The 19,421-nt window shown below is 40.9% G+C and overlaps 1 protein-coding gene across 2 annotated transcripts in view; it reads right to left on the reverse strand.

The window, feature by feature from the left end:
• Window positions 1–15,809, reverse strand: part of LOC119302110 — a 16,492-nt gene extending 683 nt beyond the window's left edge. Inside the window, exons 1-21 of one of the 2 annotated variants that reach the window (XM_037579130.1) lie at window positions 15,493–15,809; window positions 14,085–14,466; window positions 13,483–13,599; window positions 13,237–13,319; window positions 12,118–12,264; window positions 11,878–12,026; window positions 11,666–11,796; window positions 11,451–11,573; window positions 9,503–9,576; window positions 8,091–8,675; window positions 7,818–7,929; window positions 7,591–7,728; window positions 5,935–6,231; window positions 5,579–5,849; window positions 4,334–5,493; window positions 3,853–4,252; window positions 2,849–3,768; window positions 2,671–2,736; window positions 2,439–2,564; window positions 1,640–1,884; window positions 38–1,544 (exon numbers count right to left, since the gene is read on the reverse strand). In XM_037579130.1, coding sequence (XP_037435027.1) covers window positions 53–1,544; window positions 1,640–1,884; window positions 2,439–2,564; window positions 2,671–2,736; window positions 2,849–3,768; window positions 3,853–4,252; window positions 4,334–5,493; window positions 5,579–5,849; window positions 5,935–6,231; window positions 7,591–7,728; window positions 7,818–7,929; window positions 8,091–8,675; window positions 9,503–9,576; window positions 11,451–11,573; window positions 11,666–11,796; window positions 11,878–12,026; window positions 12,118–12,264; window positions 13,237–13,319; window positions 13,483–13,599; window positions 14,085–14,466; window positions 15,493–15,629 — 7,155 coding nt within the window. In that variant the 5' untranslated portion in view covers window positions 15,630–15,809 and the 3' untranslated portion in view covers window positions 38–52. Of the gene's footprint in view, window positions 1–37; window positions 1,545–1,639; window positions 1,885–2,438; window positions 2,565–2,670; window positions 2,737–2,848; window positions 3,769–3,852; window positions 4,253–4,333; window positions 5,494–5,578; window positions 5,850–5,934; window positions 6,232–7,590; window positions 7,729–7,817; window positions 7,930–8,090; window positions 8,676–9,502; window positions 9,577–11,450; window positions 11,574–11,665; window positions 11,797–11,877; window positions 12,027–12,113; window positions 12,265–13,236; window positions 13,320–13,482; window positions 13,600–14,084; window positions 14,467–15,492 lie in introns of those variants that run through there. The other variant, XM_037579131.1, reaches the window with a different exon arrangement.
• Between the last annotated feature and the right edge of the window lie 3,612 nt (window positions 15,810–19,421).

A 19,421-nucleotide genomic window follows, 5' to 3' on the forward strand; every position in this document is an offset into this window, starting at 1 on the left:
TGTTTCAGGAAGACAGAAGGTAGTATGATGAACTTGCCTTTGCTACATGGTCTCATTTTTGTTTCTTCTTAGGCTTCTTTGATGATATAAGAGCTGAGGAAAGTAAAGATTCAACGTCCTCCCTTTGACGCTTTCTCGCTGCAATTTGGTCCTTTTGACTAGTTACAGTTTGCTTAGCAGCTTGGCTTGTCGTGAGGTCCCGTATATGGCTACTTGTTCCATCAAAATGTGATGAAACTGATGGATCCACCTGATTCGAGTTCCCAGATCTTGGTTGTTCAGTAAACTTTCTTGCCCCCTTGACCTTATTTTTCTTCATATCAGGGATTGTTGGTGGACCAATACCACTGTTCCTATTTGCTAATTCCAAAACTGCGTCATGTTTAAGCAAGGAACCCTCTTTGTTTGAATTACTGAACCTTGGTGTTTCAGAAAACTTCCTTGCTCCTTTAGCCTTTTGTATCAAATTCTGCATTTCACGGTGTTGTGCTGATGAAGAACCATCATCCTGCTTGGCCACTGATTTTACAACAGAATCATGTTTTGACGAACCCTTGATGGTTCCCATATCATTGTTTTGGCTGGCAGCCTTTTTGTCGTTATTATGTAATCTCACCTTGGGATTCTCAGATGGACCATGCTTAAATAAGGCCTTATCAGTTTCCATATCAGCATTCTCGCTAACAGGCCTATTCAATTCCCTTTGCCTTCGGACACGAGAGCCATCATGGGGATCCCCTGTTGCCAACCTTTTAGCAAGCTCCAGCTGATTTACATTCTGCACAGACTTCTTTTCTGCCCCTTGCTTTCTTATCACCGAATCCTGATCAATATCTTGTTTCAATGAGCCCTTGGTAGCTCTCATATCATCATTCTGCGTTGTCGCTTCATTTTCTTGACTGAATTTTCTCAAGGTGGAGCCTTCAGTTTTACGAGTCTTTTGATCCCAGTGTGATGCTTGTTTTGCCTGATCCTCACGTAAACTTTTACCTTTCTTTTCTGTAGCACTGTCAGCATGTCTCACATGTTCTTTATGGAGTTGTGCATCGACTGTCCGCGAGTTTGTCATATCAGCCTTTTCATTTCCCTTCTGCTGCTTAAGGTGACTATGGGTAGTACCATGAACATTTTGAAAGATCAGACTATAGGGCTTCTGAACTGAGATGAGCATATTACGTTCTTTAGCATTCTGTAATAAGGAAGCCCAGTGTGAATTGGTCTGCAATGTTCTTGCATTACCAACTATCCATAGAGAAAACCTGGCGCGTGTTAGCGCAACATTCATACGCCTAACATCTGCAACAAACCCAATGCTACGTGCTTCACCAGTGTGATGCCTGTCACCTGAAGAGTTGGAGGCTCTAACAGTTGACAACACCAAGATGTCAACTTCCCGACCTTGAAATCCATCCACAGTATTGATTTCCATCTCAGCAACAATCTCAGGCCCAAAAAAAGAAGTGAACCTTGAACGCAGCAAGGAGAGTTGACTCCTGTACGGAGTTATGATCCCTATCTTTCTACAGGAGAAATCTGCTGGATATCTGTTCACAAAGCAAGTATAGAACCTCAGTTACCTGTAAAATAAGACCCCCTCCAGTAGGCAGTGAAACTGTGAAAGCAAAGACAATACTCTTACCTGTTCTTTAAAAATGACAGTATTTCAAGTGCTGCATCAGCTTCAAATTGATTAGAGAGTGATTGTGCAGCAGCACTTGTTCCAGCACGCTCACGACCATCGGCAATATCAAAGAACATGTATGGACCAAGACAACTGTGATCATGGAAAGGAGCTGATTTCTCAGCCTTCTGAGCACCATCCAGCAGTTTGTTTTCATAGAAATGCAACGACGGGAATCTGCTAATGTCAGGATGCATTCGGTACTGCAGACAATACAAAATAATTGAGGAGAAATTAGCATACGGCCTGCAGTCGATAGCTCTTCTCAGTTCTCACATACAAATTTAGTAATCCATTAAGAATTGCATACTCAAACAAGACACAGGAACTATGTATGGGCAATATTCATAACTTAAGAAAAACCTGCAGAGCATGTTACTTGTAATCATGTTAATGAGCTTGCTATTGTTTTCACATAAAATTGTACTATAAGGTTGCTCATCATTGGAATAAGACCATTTTTAGGACATAAAACTAAAAAAGATATGCCACACAGAAAACTAAAATCCAAGAATTACAACATAGTTTGGCATGCTCTTTAATAACATTCAGGAAAGTAGTTAATAGCCTACTTAGTGCCAATGAGGCAAAATGCTGAAGTATGAATCTCAAGAACAGAAGGACTCCTGAAAATCAACCATTTTAGTGATCCCAACATAGTAGATAAGATCTCTAAAAGGATTATAACTGATTTTTAGCGGTCTTTCACTCCACTGAGAAGTTTACAGAGAAAGCATATGCAAGAGTTATGACTAACCTGTTTAGTGAGCATAATAACTGGATAACCAGCTCTTTGTAGGCGTTCAAACATGCTGCACTCATAGAGAAACTTGCTAGCCAATCCAGACATCACGGTAGCAGGTAGCTGCTTCGGATCACCAACCTTCAAAAGAGACATTACTAAGTAAGAGATAGCACTGTGATGTTGCTTCAAGGTGTAGCTAAAAAATATTGTATAATCAGAAATATCTTAAAAGAGAGCATGCTACCATTATGCACTTAGTTCCTTTCGACTTGAGTAGCTGAAGTGGAATCAAAGTTGCAGGCTCAAGAGCCTAAATATGAGTAAACCAAAAGAAGCTTAGTGTTTAGCATATAATAAATATTAAATATAAAGCTAGCTTGATTTGAAAGAGGACAGTTAGTATTGAGAGTCTGAGACCCCACCTGCGCAGCTTCATCGATAACAACAACATCAAACAAAGCTTGCTCAGAGAAATTCCCGTATTTCTTAGCTGAAGCAGTTTCCGAGCAAACTCCGTAAATATCACCTCCACACCCACTGAGCGTTGTCACAACAATCTCTGCTTCTCCGAGAATTGACTTCCTTACCTTGTGCTTAAGAGACTTGTTTTCATCAGCTATTTTCTTTTCACGTGCATGAGCAGTGGCAAGTTCTGAAGAAACTGCCCTTTTCTGTGTATATAAAATATTGAGCTTTGCACCAATTGCTTCATCAGAAACTTCATCCATCTCATCTTCATCGGGCACAGAAGATCCAGTTTCTGTCTTATCACCCTCCACTAGTTTTCGCCGTGACTCATAATATCTAATTCTGTCTACAACCTTCTCCAACCTAGCCCTAAGTGAACCGGAGGATTCGCCATCGGATGAAATTTTGGATTCATCATTAATCTTCAACTCGTCTGACAACCTTTGTTCAACAAGTGTGTCAATAAAGAAAGGGATTGAATTAGGATGAACTGTCTTTGCATTACCAACCCTCACTATATAAGGTCTATACAGCTTTCCTTCAGTATCATACAATCCTTTACTGAGTCTTGACACAAGTTCATCAACTGCCGCATTTGACTGCGCACATATTAGAGCCCTTCCTCTTGAAAGGATGCCTTTTGAAAGCCGTTCTGTCCTCGGGTTTTCTCTCTGGGAATCCTTTATCTGTTGTTTAGCCAGGGCTGCATCCTGCCAAGCTCTAGCTACTGCAGCAGTTTGACTAATCTTTGTTCTTGGCTTGGTAAATTCAGCACTAGCCAGGGATTCATTTCTTGGTAAATTGTAAGAGTTGTCGGCATGTAAAGAAAGCAATGCACTCACGATCGCAACAATAGTTTTTGTTTTACCTGTACCTGCAGGAAACACAAGCATAAAAGATTACCTTTTCTGGTGGCTGGACTTACTAAAAATTGTGAATAGGGATCAAAACGACAAACCTGGAGGGCCCTGAATAAGAGACAGATCACATTTTGTTTTCGAGCTTGCTGACCCAATGGCAATACTAACAGCTTGGAGCTGGCTGTCATTGTATGAAGACTTCAATACTTTCCGCAGAGGGCGTGCAAGTTTATCAAGATACACTTTAAAAGATTCATGATTGGTTGCAGTACATGAAACAGGATTCAGGATTACTGGAAGCACTGGGATGTCATTTAATGATGAGAGAGCACTGAATTCTCGGAGTTGAGGAGTCATGCTCAAAACCCGATTCAAGAACCATTTACTTCTTTCAACAAGAAGCCGTTTCACTTTATTTAAACGTGGAATCTCATTCGAGAGGTAGAACTTTATTACAATAATTAAAGCCTTATTTTTGTCACTCTCACGCCGATCCACCTAGAGAACAGTAAATACGTTAGGAAAGACATACAGAATTAGGTTATTAAAACATTGAACTTTTGTGCGCAACAGTAATACCTTTCCAAGCACATGGACTTGCTGTCCAGAGCTTTTCAGTGGATCCTTGGTAAGCAGTATTAGATCATTCTCTATACACCCTTTAGATTTGACACACACTGTGTTCTCAGCACGCCCACGAACAACAAGAAACTCATCAACTCTTTCAACTGAGAGTATAGATATAGAGCCGCACATCATATCTTCAGGAGGGGTTTCAACATAAGCATTCTGCAACTGAGCTTTGAACTCTTCTATAACAAGTGGCTGGAAGATCTCAATGTATTGAGCTTGTGAATCAAAGCAGACAGGAATTTGTTTTAAAGCAGGTTTCTTTACTGTCTCGGAAGAAGATAGCCCAACAATAGCAAAGTAATCCATTTCCAATATATTCTTAAACCAACTGTCCAGCTTAGGAGGACTAAAACGTCGGAAACTGGTATCCGGTCTGCCAGAAGACTGTCTCCTTTCAGAAGGCAACTGAAGTTGAACTATTTGCCTTTTAGGAATTAATATGGCAGACTTTGTTACACGAATTTGTGGTCTTCTGTAATTATCAAGTGCATGCTCTAAGGGATCATCTTCATCATCAGATATATCTCTGAAAATTGACTTAAATTTGCATACATCCGATGACAAATTTGGACGGGATGGTTGAGTAGTGGCGCTAACAGATGATTTAACCTTGTTTGGTAAATGGGAAGTACTATTTTTATTGGCTGGAACACTTGGCATTTTTGTTCCACCTAATCCTTTTGAGGCAGCACGTGTGCCTCTACTCTCCGTCGATACAGGTCTTGAAGAGGCACTAATATCACTATGTGTCTGCTGTTTTAAGGACACATGTTTATCTTCAACTGGCATTGTTTGTACAGAGGGATTTTTTAACAGATCTGAAGCAGTAAATCCGTCATTCTCCTTCACTGAAGACAAAACCTCCTCACCAATGACATCATCTGTAGGCAAATTTTCTTCACTGTCTGAAAGAAGAATTATGTGTTCGGTGTCTGACGCGTGAGAGGGCTTCATGGTCTCAAGATTGTCCCGACCAGTATGCCTCTCCTGATCTGTGTGCCTAATCAGAGAAGGGATGGTTTCAACTGATTTTGTGGGCACCTTCTTGAACACCGCAAGATTAAGATTAGAAATTCTCCCTTTAAGTGCATCCATATCAATTACATCTGAAAGGAAGATAAAAGTAATTACCAAACATTTGGTGAAACTTCTAAAAGTCCAGAATTCAATTTAAAAACATGAAGTTCTAACCGTGTGAAATGGTATCACCAAGATCTTCAATGGAGCGTTGAATGGTGTCACCATGTGAACCCTTTAATATTTTAAATAAAGATAGCATGCACTGTTTCCAGTGTCTGCTGATCACAAGCAGAGATGATTTCCCCCAGTTAATCAAGTGAAAAAGCCATGTCATATCACTAGGGTCTGGAACCATTGTCGTCATACTGAATGGCTCAGCACAATATGAGTTGACTCTGTTGTAGACTAGGGGAAGCAACTCAAGCACTCGAACACATGATATCTGAAACAAAACTGAAGATATGAAGAGGCAACAAAAAAGGATACACCTACTGATGTTACAAGATATTACGGCCGTACATATGTACCTGACATTGTTTGGTATTTATTAGCTCGTCTCCCTTTATCAGGCACGCGGAAATTAAAGGCCAGAGAGTTGCTGAAAGCAAAGTGCTGAACTTCTCCCAGGAAATAATATCTACAGCATGTTCTGGTGGGGTAATTGGTACATTTGAAAATGGTTGACGCAAGAAACCACCTTCAGAAGGTTTTGTTGGCTGTGGAATTGAAGGCTGTTGAGCAATGTCCTCCTTGACTAATTTGCATATGACAAAAAACAAGTGATGAAGACTATGAAAATCTGCCAAAAGTGACTGCCTTTCCACCTGGAATTCCAAAGAAGGAATTATCATGATTATTTTCAGCTTCAACAGAAAACACCGACAGAATGGGGTAAAAAGCAAGGGATAAGTTAGCATGTTCCCTCAATCCCCAAAACTGAACAATGCTATATTCCTTCATAACTTGGAAACAATCAAGACACTTTGAAACATTAAGTAAATCTTAGCATGTGGTTCAAGTCAAGGTTCGGTTTCCTGCCACAGCATTAACCGGTGCCCTACACTTCTCAAACACGCACACAAATTGTGTCATTTTGTATTAGAAGAAAATGTCAAGATGATGCCAGATTTCTTATACCGGACTTCAAATGTTTTATACCATGCATCCAGTCTTAAAGTTAATTTAAAATTCATATATGAACCTCTATATTTCAAAACTCAAATAGTCTGGAACTGTCCACAACTCCACATCCCCTCCCTCTTCCTCTTTTTAGAACATATATGTGATACCCTCATTTTTTTGTCCAGCAAGAAATGCTCACCATGTTCTGCAAACAAGTATAAGAGATACTAGAATACAGGTTAAGGAATGTATTGCTGCGCGGCATTTAGTTCCACAACCACACTCGGTTAAAAAAAAAAAAGTTCCACAGCCACACCATGTCATCTATTTGTTGTGTCGCAAGACTTTGTTCTTGTTGATGGTTGCGATTTGGATGTTTGCATCCGAAGTTGGCTGTTGTTTTGACTTCTCACAACCATGACAAGTTGGAACACAAAAACTAGTTGCCAGTTTGAGTTTTCAGAGAGATCTGTATCAGCATCTAATGACATCTGTTCCTGAATGACTTAATCATTCTATTCAAGTTAGCAATGTTATGTGGGCCAGCCCATCAAAATGGAGTATTGTGCCTTAAATTAGGGTCCTAGTTGATTAAGCAAGTTTGATAGCAAAGAGTTGAATCAGTTTAGAGATGGTATTAGAGTTTGAAGACTTACCAGCTTGACGATCAAGTCTGGTCTACTATATAAAGGGAACGACCCCTCTCAATAAAGCAGAGAAGAATATTGTCGTTTACTTCTATCTACTTTACAGTAATTAGGGAGTAATTAGGGCTACTCAGCAGTAGATCCTACCAGCAAGATCTGTGTACAGATATTTCGAGTTGTTTACAAGGTTTTTTAGATCATATGCAGTTATGCGCTGGTTTATAGTCGATAATCAGATAACTACTGCCTGGTAACTCATACGGAGTACTACTCAATTCAACTTTGGAATTTGATCCATTGCTACAGAAGCCAGAACCAGCTTGGAAGCAACCAGGTGAAATATGAAACCTCAGTTTATGCTCCAATTACAAACTAGTTCCAATGACTAAAAAATAATATACAGTCAAACATTACCAGCTGCACTGCATATCTTAGACCCACGAAAACAGCAGACAGTGAAGATGCACTTGAGCACAGAAATTGAAGCCCAGGAGTCAAACCCCGTGCTTGGGATACATGTTCCATGACAGCCCTCCCTGCTTGCCGCACATTCTGCATCAAGTACACTACTGAGTAATACACTACTGCTAAATACTTATATGTACCAGGGATAGTATGGAAGACAATGGTAATGCTCTTACATCATTGGGATCAACTAGTGCCAAAATCAAGCTTTCCGCCATCATTGGTTCCCATGTCCATTGCTTTTGAAGCCCACATTGCTCAATTTGCATGATGACACGGATTGCAAATCTAAAAGATATTAATATCATGTAAGTATGATATACCAGGGAAATTTAGGGCTTAAGGTTTACAATCAGTAAAAGATATGACATGGCAAGATCTTGATATAATTCAGGAACACAAACTCAGATCACAAGGGATGAAACAGCGGTCAACAAAATGGAGCCAACCTTTTAAATATTCTCAATAACAGGGTACCAAATTTTGACACCTTGAGAGTATTGATGCAATCCTTCCCACCTCCACCATCATCAGCACCATTTGGAACTTGCCATGAAAATGTTGACGAGACTTCTCCAGCATGTGACGATAACCAATCATTTACAGGCACTGACAAGTCCATAGCTAACCCAGGCTCCAAAATAGAAATATGAGATAGAGCCCAAAACACTGCTTTCGAAAAAGCCATAGGCAGTTTAGAGGGTTCCAACTGAACCATTACCAGATACCATAACAAAGGGACACATGTCCAATCCTTGCATCCCCTAAATGTCAACTTGTTCAGAGCTCTGAAATCACTCCAACAGCTGTACTCCTTTTCCGCGGTATCATCGGCAAAAGGCAATTCATCCTCGTCCTCGACAAACATGACAGAGTTGCTTGAATCACCCTTTGTGGCAGACTCATACTTCAGTTTAAAGGAAATCAAGGCAGAAGCATCAGAAACTATGAGAATATTGATGAGATCAAACGCAGGTTGACGCAGAGAACTATGCAAGGATGTATCATTTAACGAGCATATCAAAGATGGTCCCCTGTTTCACAAAATCAAGGTCAGTGGATGCCAGGCGACAAACAGAAAGACTAAGCTGGCCTTAAAATAGGTATAAAGAGTGGAATGCCAGAAACAGTGTGCTAGAAATAAGTTAGTGATCTTCTCAAATTTAATCAGGGAGCAATGACATTGGGGAAATGCATGTATCAAACAGCAATTTTTAAACAGTAAGTAAAAAACTAAGGCTCTGCATTCTGCTAATATGTTAAAACGTCATGTCCAACAGTTTGTTATGTCTAAGGCTAATTAGAGAAGACATTTAACATACTTGAATAACATTTTTCAGATTGGTAGGAATTGCCAGCATGATTGCTGTCTACAACTATTAGTTAATAATCCCTCGATGCGTATTGTTGGCAGCAGTACGCTCACCATCAGGCAACATAGCTTGTTGGGTCTGGCAGGAACATTTTAGATAAGTTTTGGGTATGGATGGTTTGACAATTGAGACAAATAGTAGTGATCTTTTAGAACATGTAGTAAAACTGCTTTTAGTCCGTAACAAGTACCAATGTGTGGGCAATGTGTTATTTATTTGAGATTACACAGACCGCAGATGGAGAGATTTTAGAAGCTTGATTGTCATCAGTAAGTGATATGTTGGAAACCAGGGCTAGCTATAATACAACAATATAATACTCGCACAGCAGAAACATAATCAACAGCACAAGAATTCTACGAACCACCGGTGTATGGCATAAAAAGGCTTCAACGAACTATTAGATTGTGTCACACCCTCTACACTCACAATAAGTGACCTAATAGATTGTGTCAAAGTCTCAAAGATAAGTACTGTTTGGTCATTACCACATATGGGCACATTCCGAGGCTGGGCAAGGAGGGTTCATTGTGTAGCCTCTTTGCACAATAAGAAGAGCAATCTGGAAGGAAATAGGTAAAAGGTATCAATAGCATCAGGTAATAATCATATATAATATATGCACTACCAGTAACCAAAATTACGTCCAATCAATAAAGTTTGAACTGTTAAGAAATGCATTTGCTAGCTAGATCTATATCATTCCGTGCGGCTATTGATCATACTGTTCATACTATAAGGGTAATATTACATCAAACAATGTAGCAGCATGGCATCACCATTTCTTAGAATCCCACAAGTATGTGAGCAGCTGTAAATGCATAGCATAAAAGCTTTGTGCCTATTCTGACATGAATCTACATTGTTTCTATTATGATTTCATCAGACATGCCACTTTCAAAATTAATGGTCTAGGCACTGAAAACAGGACTTTCTTGCATATTGGAATGTATAGCTGGTATATAAAACATTTCAAATTTGGTGCATAAATTTGTATGAATATATCATGCAAAAGAAGGTTAGTTTTATTATGGAATTTCCAGAAACAGACAGTTCATGTACACAATATCTATACAATGTAATCTCACCAAAGCACAACTAAGAAGCACTACATCAATACAATAAACAGTTAACTAGCCAACATAGGTGGCATAGCCTGCACATATTTGAAAAGGACTTGAATGACGCACAAGAAATTGTAGAGCTAGTCTTTTTGAGGGAAAAACTGTAGAGAAGGCCCCGATAGTGTAATGTAAAGCACTCACACATCCTAAGGTTTAAGTTTGACCGAGAACTGGACCAACATAATGTGAATTATGCAACACAAAGGTGATATCATCAGAACATGCTTCGGAATATAAGTCTAATAATATGATTTGTGCCGCATAAGACATAACCCACATTTCATCGGTGTGATTCTCCGTGAAACTTGAATCCTAGACGTGTGTGTGCCTCATATTTTTGAAATAGAGGGGGTGATATTATAAAAAGAAGACTATATATACAAGGCAAAGGGGATGTGGAGGAAGTGACGAGCAAGGCTGGGACTGAACTATGAAACAGCAGAAGAATCAGTAAAGCCCTTGAGGAGGGTTGTAGACCCCCTTGACTATAAGAGATTGAATACGAAACTCTTTTCTGGCAGGTGCGACAAAGATATAACACTAGGGGGAATATTGTCAGAGATGCACTCCTTTGCTTCCAAATACGCAAGAGGCTCATCAAGGAACCTAGTTCCATGGAAACAAGAGTTTCCATGTCTACTAAGCACATTTCGTAGATCATTACTCGGTCCCCACTAAATGCCAATCTGATTCCAGCAATTGTAGAACTACTCGAAATGGTTCATAGCTAGTATTCTAAGAAAACATGTCTTAACTGGTTCATGTGGACTAGACGAATAGTCATTTCTATGATGGATGGATAGTGGTTACTGATCCCATAAAAAATAAAATAAAAGGCTCCAAAGACACTTCAATTGATCCTTTTGACCACCCACTTCATCACCAGATGCAGTGAATTCCATGATACCACACTCGGCAGAGTTACAAATATGATCGACTGTAAAAGTATTGAGGTAGATCATACTTCATTTGTTCCAAAATCACTCACTCGTTTAGGTCTTTCAAAATACAACAGTCCACCACACGACGTTGGTGTGAAATATATTCTCGGCCATCAATCAAACACAGTTCGTCTAATGTGCTAATGTTGTTGCTCCTTTATTGCCTCCCCTTTATCTAGCCGTTAGTTATATTATTTGCAGATTAGAACTATAATTTTAAACCCAGAGCGATATTCAAATAGTCCAAAGTCTCAAACAAGCTATTGATAGCAAGAAAAATAATGAGGCAATACAAGAACATAAGTTTCTGCGAGCATTTGCAGTGAATTTTTAAGAACTAAAGAAGTAAAGAGCCATCAAAAGAAGTTAACCTTAGTAGCATTTTTTCTCATCAGTGCACTGAAATTACTACTCCGAGTTACTTGATGAAGAAGAAAATACAAAATATTCCTCCGTTGCTTCTCATGTTCGCCATCTTGTAGAGCTTCAAGGGACTGCATAATGCACAAAGGAATTAACTTATCATAATTCATCAAGATGTGGAAGATAAGAGAGTCACTTCATAACGAAAGAGCAACAGACATGCCTGAAGAAACGGGATGAAAAGATCGAATATTTCTTTGTGACTTTTCTCATCTCGAGTGTGAAAACACTGACCCAATAATGTGTTCCGAATAACACTAGGTGATAGCGTTGTTCTCAACCAAAGTTTGCAGCCTAAAACAAAGGTGTGTAGTTATGCAAAGGTGCAGGCTTAGCATACTCATAGGCCATCAGGAACTCAATAACTACACTTACCAAGCATTTCAAATGATGCTTTGAGGCAACTAACAGCACATGATAAATCGAATCCGTCATCACTGACATGGTTAAGTACAATATTCAGGAAGATAGGGTATTTCTCCAAGATTCCATCTTCAAAAGCAGGTGCCTCGAGAAATCCAAGGCTGCAGACATACTCAATATATTAACAGACGCAATATCTATTATATATGAAAACATAACTAGTCATGCAATTCATGTGTTAAACTTACATACAGTGATTTAAATCCAAGCCAAACATCAGCCCTTTGGAGCTGCACCCTGGGCCTTGAAAATTCTGGAGTAGATGGAAGAACTTCAGCATCCAGGAAATTGATGTACTTTTGCAGTAAGGGTTGCAGCGGTTCCAGGTCAACCGCTTTCCTGCAAATGATTGATAAAGCAATTACAGACAGTATATGTTATTATTTATTAAAATTAGACAGTGTTATGCCAAACCCAAAATGCTTATCCTGAAAGGATAGTTTTAGCACTTGATCAAAGTCAACTACTCATGTTGATTTAAACAGGTGAGATTTCACCAAATTTAAGACTCTTTATTAGATTAATAGAATTAATGTTCTAGGCTGTTGAAGGTTGTGTAAAAGACAAGAAAGTCATACAGAAAAGTATGCTTTTGAAGGAAATATAACCAGATAGGAAAGAAGCACTTCGATATTGGAGAATAGAAGACAAGCCAAAATCAAATGATATCATCTAATACTTCCTCCGTTCCCAATATAGTTTGTATATCAGCATTAATAATACCGAATAAATACAATATAAAAATATGTTTCATGGTCTATCTAATGATACATCTATACGCACTATATTTTGGAACGGAGGGAGTACATTATATTTGTGAATTTGGTCTTGGCAACATGTCCTGAAAGAAAAATTGGTAGCACTACCACCTATCTTAATTATTGTGAGGCGCTAAAAATAACCAATACATGAAAGGAGATTAGTTTCCTTAACCTTAGTTTTTGTTGTTAGCCCGTTACCTACCCAGCACTGTCTAATTAGAAATTCAATTTTAAACAGTACAGAGAAGATATGTACAAAATGCACTTTCCACAAGATACTCACCTTAATAAGAACAATACATAGATTTGGCATGTTGTCATATTTCATTTAGGGCTGGTACCTCTCAAGGGCTTGAGAAGTACAGACTAACATGGATTTCAAGACTGCAAGTGTAAGGTTTATTAACAACTATGACCAAACCAAAAACAGGATCACCAACCACATGCTTGATAGCTCCGGGCACAGTTTATTACTTTTGCCTAGTTAAAGCCTACATTGCACAACAACTTCCGTGAATCAAAACGAACATGAAAATGACAGGTACGTCACCTTAATTTACCCATGGATCGGGATAAGCGAAGACCAATAGCCCGAGCTTTACCACTTTTGAAGAAAAGTAATGCGTAAACACCCTACATTGTAAGTTTAACCATGGTGTGAGAAACTATATTTTAAGCAATAAGCAAAAAAAATTGGTGACGAGCAGAATATTGGACTACTTGATTGTTTGAAACGACTGAGTGAGACATTACTTGTAGTGTTATGAGCATACATCAATGGAAAGAAGCAACTTACAGGATATTGCTGATTAGTTGAAAGGCTCACTTCATATGATTCATCAATTGTTTCAATGAACTTCTGGAACTGATTAGCCAGTGATTGGTCATCTAATAGAACAGGATACATCAAAACCTGTAATAAATAGATTAAAACAGCACTTTATCATGATCACCATGAAACTTAAGACTGAAAACTTTGTGACTGTTTACACAAAGAGATATGATGAATCATATACTGATTTTGACCACTTTGCATATCAAAAATCTGCTAATTTGGTAAGTACAGAACTTTCCAAAAAAACTGCACATCGGTGCATAAAAACAGCCCTCTGTATGGCATGCGCTGAGCATTTCATGTAAGGCTCTTTTGATGGGCGTCTTACATATCTCAAAAGCAATTAGGGAGAAAAACAATGCCGAATAAATACTAGCGTGGGTAGATATTCTCCAATAGTGCTGTCACTGGTGTATGGTTACAAAGGCATACTTCATGCTGATATTTGTCAGAAAAATAAGACTGGCAATGAAAGTTTATAGATATGTTTCACAGGGCAATCGGTACTGTTAATGTTGCATAAGAGGAGGGTGGGGGGGGAGTACAACATAAATGGAACATACTTCGAACATTATGCAAACAACTTCTGCACCATGACAGGAAGGGTCATATTCCTTAAGCTGAATCATTGCATTTATCTTCTCTAGGTGCTTCGTAACCCTCTCTTCATCAAGATGCCGTAATACTTTCTGGAGGGGGTCAATACTACCTGACCGACATTCAGTATCAAAAGATTCCTGTGCCTGGTGGTGTTCACACACACACTGTGTACAAATGCCCAGTTCTTGAGAAATCCGTGACCATATTGTTCTAACGAGTGAGTTTTCCTGCTCATCAAAGTAACCATGGAACATTTCTAAAAAAGGTCCCATAATATCAGCATATCCACACCAAATATGCTCTTCTTTTGGCAAACTTTCTAGAAAATCAAAACAATGTGAAAACCTGCAGGTGATTCAAAAAATCAAGTTAGGTTTTGTTAGGATCATCAGAGAAATTATCAATTTTATAAAGAGTACCATCAACTAGCTACTAAAATAGATGAGAAACTCTCGACTCCAAAAACAAGGCACATTGCAGGGAAAAGAACAAATTCACCCATTTCCATTATTTTTGGTGTTCCAATGCAAGTCAGTTCCCAGTATAGACCAAATACCAAAACTTTAACCAAAGTAACATGACACAATTTCTTCACAACTGCATAAACTCAAGCCTCTACCACTACTGGCTAGATATTATTTTCTTAATGTACAAAAAAGTAGCAACGGTAGCTTTGTTTTCCTGGAAACACCATTAGAGGAGTACATAAAGAACTCATGGTACGTGGGATGGAGTTGACAAGTTGAATCTAGATCCTTGAATTTGGTATCCAAGAAGTGGTCTATTTTTGGAGTATTCTATCAGTTGATGGCCAGCTATAACATTTCGAATTTCAAATTAATCTCCCTACTACAAGAAATTCTGTAGTCAAACCCAACAAGTCTACATTGTAATCATTCAGTTTTGCATATCAGAAGCGCATGTACAATATATCATTTGGACTCCAAACTTGGTGCCCACAGGACCACTTTTGTGTGCATTGTAAATATGCTGAACAATGTGATTTCCAAACTCTAAAGTTCACAATCCCTATCAACCCAGAATAGTAACTGTAGACTTCCAGAAGCACGAATTCCACGGTATCAATGCTCCTATTCGCGTTGTCAATAAACTCCAAAGTCTGCAGGAGTTCTCACCCCACATCATAGGCGCATAGCTAGCTCTATCTGTGTTACCTATTCCAACCGAGAACCGACCAAACAAATTCAGAGGCTCGCCCTTATGCAGCTAAGCTGCCTAATCCCCATCAGCGCAAGCATTACTACTGCATTGCTCGTCCCAACCGGGCGGTACCCTAAACCTGGGCCGCGACCACTAAACCCGCGGGATTCATTCGTGAAGCGGGGAGCGACTAGGGGCGGAGGGCCGTACCACTGCTCCTTGGCCTGGTTGAGGCGGCGGCGGCGATGGTTGGCCGCGGAAGGGTCGCCGCGGTCGTCGTACGCCTCCTCGTCCTCCTGGATCCCGCGCCACTGGTCGAGCAGCAGGCCCCGCCGCGCCGCCCCCATCGCCGCGTGCGGCGGCGGGACGGCCGGGGGTCTCTTCGTAGGGTTCCGGTGGTGGTGGTGGCGGCGATGCCGCGCGCGCGAGACACGAGACGGAAACGGCGTAGTGGGCTTCGAAGCCGAAATGCGATTAAAAGGAAAAGAAAATCGATTTGTCAGGTGCAGATTTCCTGGAGTTTTCGGTGCTCCGAATTGGGGAATTTTACGTCAGGAGGCGCTGCCGCGCAGGGTCACCCGTGGGGAAATCCCTTGTTGCACTATTACGGCAAACGGCAGCCGCGTCCCGCATGATTGCCCAGCATCTACAACCAAGTTAATTGCATGCAACTATCACACTTCAGCATATCGTAACGAATTAATACTAGTAGTCATATTTTTTACAAATCAGTATCAACTCTCGGTCTAAGTGTTACAAAATGGTTTGATAGCCGTATAAGCACGTATTGACTGTGTATCTGACTGATCGGCCCCACCTGTCAGGTGACACGCTGGCCAACCCGCGCGCGCTGCTCCGCTGCGTAGGACGAAGCCGGCTCGGTCGTTAACTGGCTGGGCCGGGTCAAACCAAGCCACCCGCCGCACCCTCTCCCTCTGTTCGCCGCCTCGCCCTCGTCTCTCCCATTCGTCACCGCTCGCCGTGCAGTCCGCAACCACCGCCGCCGCGCTATGGTGTTTGAGGATGAGAGCAGCTACGACTCCAACCTGCAGTACATCAACTCCTCCGACGACGGCATGTAGTACCAGGTCAGTGGTTGAGCTAGGGTTGGGATTAGGGTTTCTGATTTGGCGTTTTTGGTTTATTTTGCTCCTGTAGATTCCTGTTAGCATTGAAGACCAAGACTACATGGGCATCGAGATAGCACCCAGGATCTTTGCGTGGAGCATCGGCTGCCAGCTGAGCGTCATGTAGCCTTTGAAGGATTTGAGACGGGTAGGAGGTTTCTAGTTTGTGCTCAACCTGTAAGAATTATGCACATATTTTGTTCTTTGTAAAATTGGTAGTAACTTCTGTAGGCATTTGCTTAGTCATTTAGTGTAGCCTTTGGTTAGTCATGTAGTAGTACTGATGATGATCATTGTTTAATCATTTAGTAGTATTGATGCTCACTTGAACAGGTTGTGTAGGCATGTGCTAATGTTTTTTTCTGTGTAGTTAAATAGGCTACTAGATGTTACTATTATATTTGGCCAGGAGCATAGTTAGCAGTGGAGATGCTCATTGTCTAGTCGTTTAGTAGTATTGATGCTCATTGGAGTAGTTCAATTGTGTTTGGAAATGTTGCATGAAAACAAAAAAAATACGCACACGCAAGATCTATCTATGAAGATGCATAACAACAAGAGGAAAGAATGTGCCTACATACCCTCGTAGACCGTAAGCGGAAGCGTTTAGTAACGTGGTTGATGTAGTCGAACTTCTTCGCGCTTCAACCGATCAAGTACCGAACGTAAGACACCTCCGCGTTCAGCACACGTTCAGCTCGATGATGTCCTCCGCCTTCTTGATCCAGCAAGACGGTGAGATAGTGGATGAGTTTCGGCAGCACGACAGCGTGTTGACGGTGATGGTGAAGCTATCTCCGCAGGGCTTCATCTAAGCACTATCAAAAAAACCGAAGGGGTAAACGGTGGAGAGGGTGCCGCACACAGCAAAAACAATGGTGTGTTGTGCTAGGCGCCCCCTCCCTCATGTATATAGGTGGGAGGGAGAGGGAAGAGGCCAAGGGGCGCCCCAAGTAGGTCTGAATTCTACTTGGGCTCCTGCCCTAGGCTGCCCCCCTTCCTTCTTTTCGCACCAAGGGGGAGGAAGGAGGAGGTGGCACCCCCCTTCCTTTCTCCCACAAGGAGGAAAGGCAGGAGGAGGTGGAGCCCCCTCCCCCTTTCCTTCTTCTAGGGCTAGCGGCTAGGAAGGGGCGTGCGAGCCCCTCCATGGGCTGTTGGATGCCGTGGTGGGAAAGCTCCCGTTTCAACTTTGCTTCTTGTAAGCTTCGGTATAAATAGCTCACTTGCGGGATCTAGTGTGTGCCTCTCCTTGGCCCATTAGGCCCATAGACCGCCTGGGGCCTCCCGGAATCCCTTCCAGTGATCCGATGACTACCCGGTGCACTCTGAAACTATTCCGGTGTCCGAATACAATCGTCCTATATATCAATCTTTATATCTCAACCATTTCGAGACTCCTCGTCATAGCCGTGATCTCATCCGGGACTTCGAACAACATTCGGTCACCAAATTATATAACACTATATCATCAACGAACGTTGAGCTGCAGACCCTACGGGTTTGAGAACTATGTAGACTTGACAAAACAAATTTAAAAATAAATTAGTACTATGTCATCTTAAATCCAATGAAATGCGTATAAGATATCAGTGAAGAACAAAACCAAAAAAAAACTAATATGCCATTTGCTATATTTTTTTGGAATTTTCAACCCCTTTTGATATTACTTTTAACAGACACTGACCATACTCTTTGGCCAGGCCGGAATGCATCCCTCCTCGTCTTGAAAGATTTGCAGCCAAGTAAGTCGGAGAAAACAAATATGCCTAGCTTGGGTATTCTTCAAAAAGAAATACTGGGCTACCTATTTTCCCAAAGAAAAAATTGCAGGGCTGGTTATGTTGTTGGACGGGCCACAGAGACCGCACAACCCGATTTATAGCCTGCTCCTCCGAATTACTTGAAGGAAATATGCCCTAGAGGCAATAATAAAGTTATTATTTATTTCCTTATATCATGATAAATGTTTATTATTCATGCTAGAATTTTATTAACCGGAAAACATAATACATGTGTGAATACATAGACAAACAGAGTGTCACTAGTATGCCTCTACTTGACTAGCTCGTTGATCGAAGATGGTTATGTTTCCTAACCATAGACATGAGTTGTCATTTGATTAACAGGATCACATCATTAGGAGAATGATGTGATTGACTTGACCCATTCCGTTAGCTTAGCACTTGATCGTTTAGTTTATTGCTATTGCTTTCTTCATAACTTATACATGTTCCTATGACTATGAGATTATGCAACTCCCGTTTACCGGAGGAACACTTTGTGTTCTACCAAACGTCACAACGTAACTGGGTGATTATAAAGGTGCTCTACAGGTGTCTTCGAAGGTACTTGTTGGGTTGGCGTATTTCGAGATTAGGATTTGTCACTCCGATTGTCGGAGAGGTATCTCTGGGCCCTCTCGGTAATGCACATCACTCAAGCCTTGCAAGCATTGCAACTAATAAGTTAGTTGCGGGATGATGTATTACGGAACGAGTAAAGAGACTTGCCGGTAACGAGATTGAACTAGGTATTAAGATACCGACGATCGAATCTCGGGCAAGTAACATACCGATGACAAAGGGAACAATGTATGTTGTTATGCGGTCTGACCGATAAAGATCTTCGTATAATATGTAGGAGCCAATATGAGCATCCAGGTTCCGCTATTGGCTATTGACCGGAGATGTGTCTCGGTCATGTCTACATAGTTCTCGAACCCGCAGGGTTCGCACGCTTAAAGTTCGGTGACAATCGTAATTAGGGTTTTTGTGTTCTGATGTATCGAAGGTTGTTTGGAGTCCCGGATGTGATCACGGACACGAAGAGGAGTCTTGAAATGGTCGAGACATAAAGATTGATATATTGGAAGCCTATATTTGAATATCAGAAACGTTTCGGGTGAAATCGGGATTTTACCGGAGTACCGGGGGGGTACCGGAACCCCCCCGGGGGTTATTGGGCCTACATGGGCCATAAGGGAGAAGAGGAGGGCCGGCTAGGGCAGGCCAC

The sequence above is a fragment of the Triticum dicoccoides genome, chromosome 5A, assembly GCF_002162155.2.
Source record: "Triticum dicoccoides isolate Atlit2015 ecotype Zavitan chromosome 5A, WEW_v2.0, whole genome shotgun sequence".
Lineage (NCBI taxonomy): Eukaryota > Viridiplantae > Streptophyta > Magnoliopsida > Poales > Poaceae > Triticum > Triticum dicoccoides.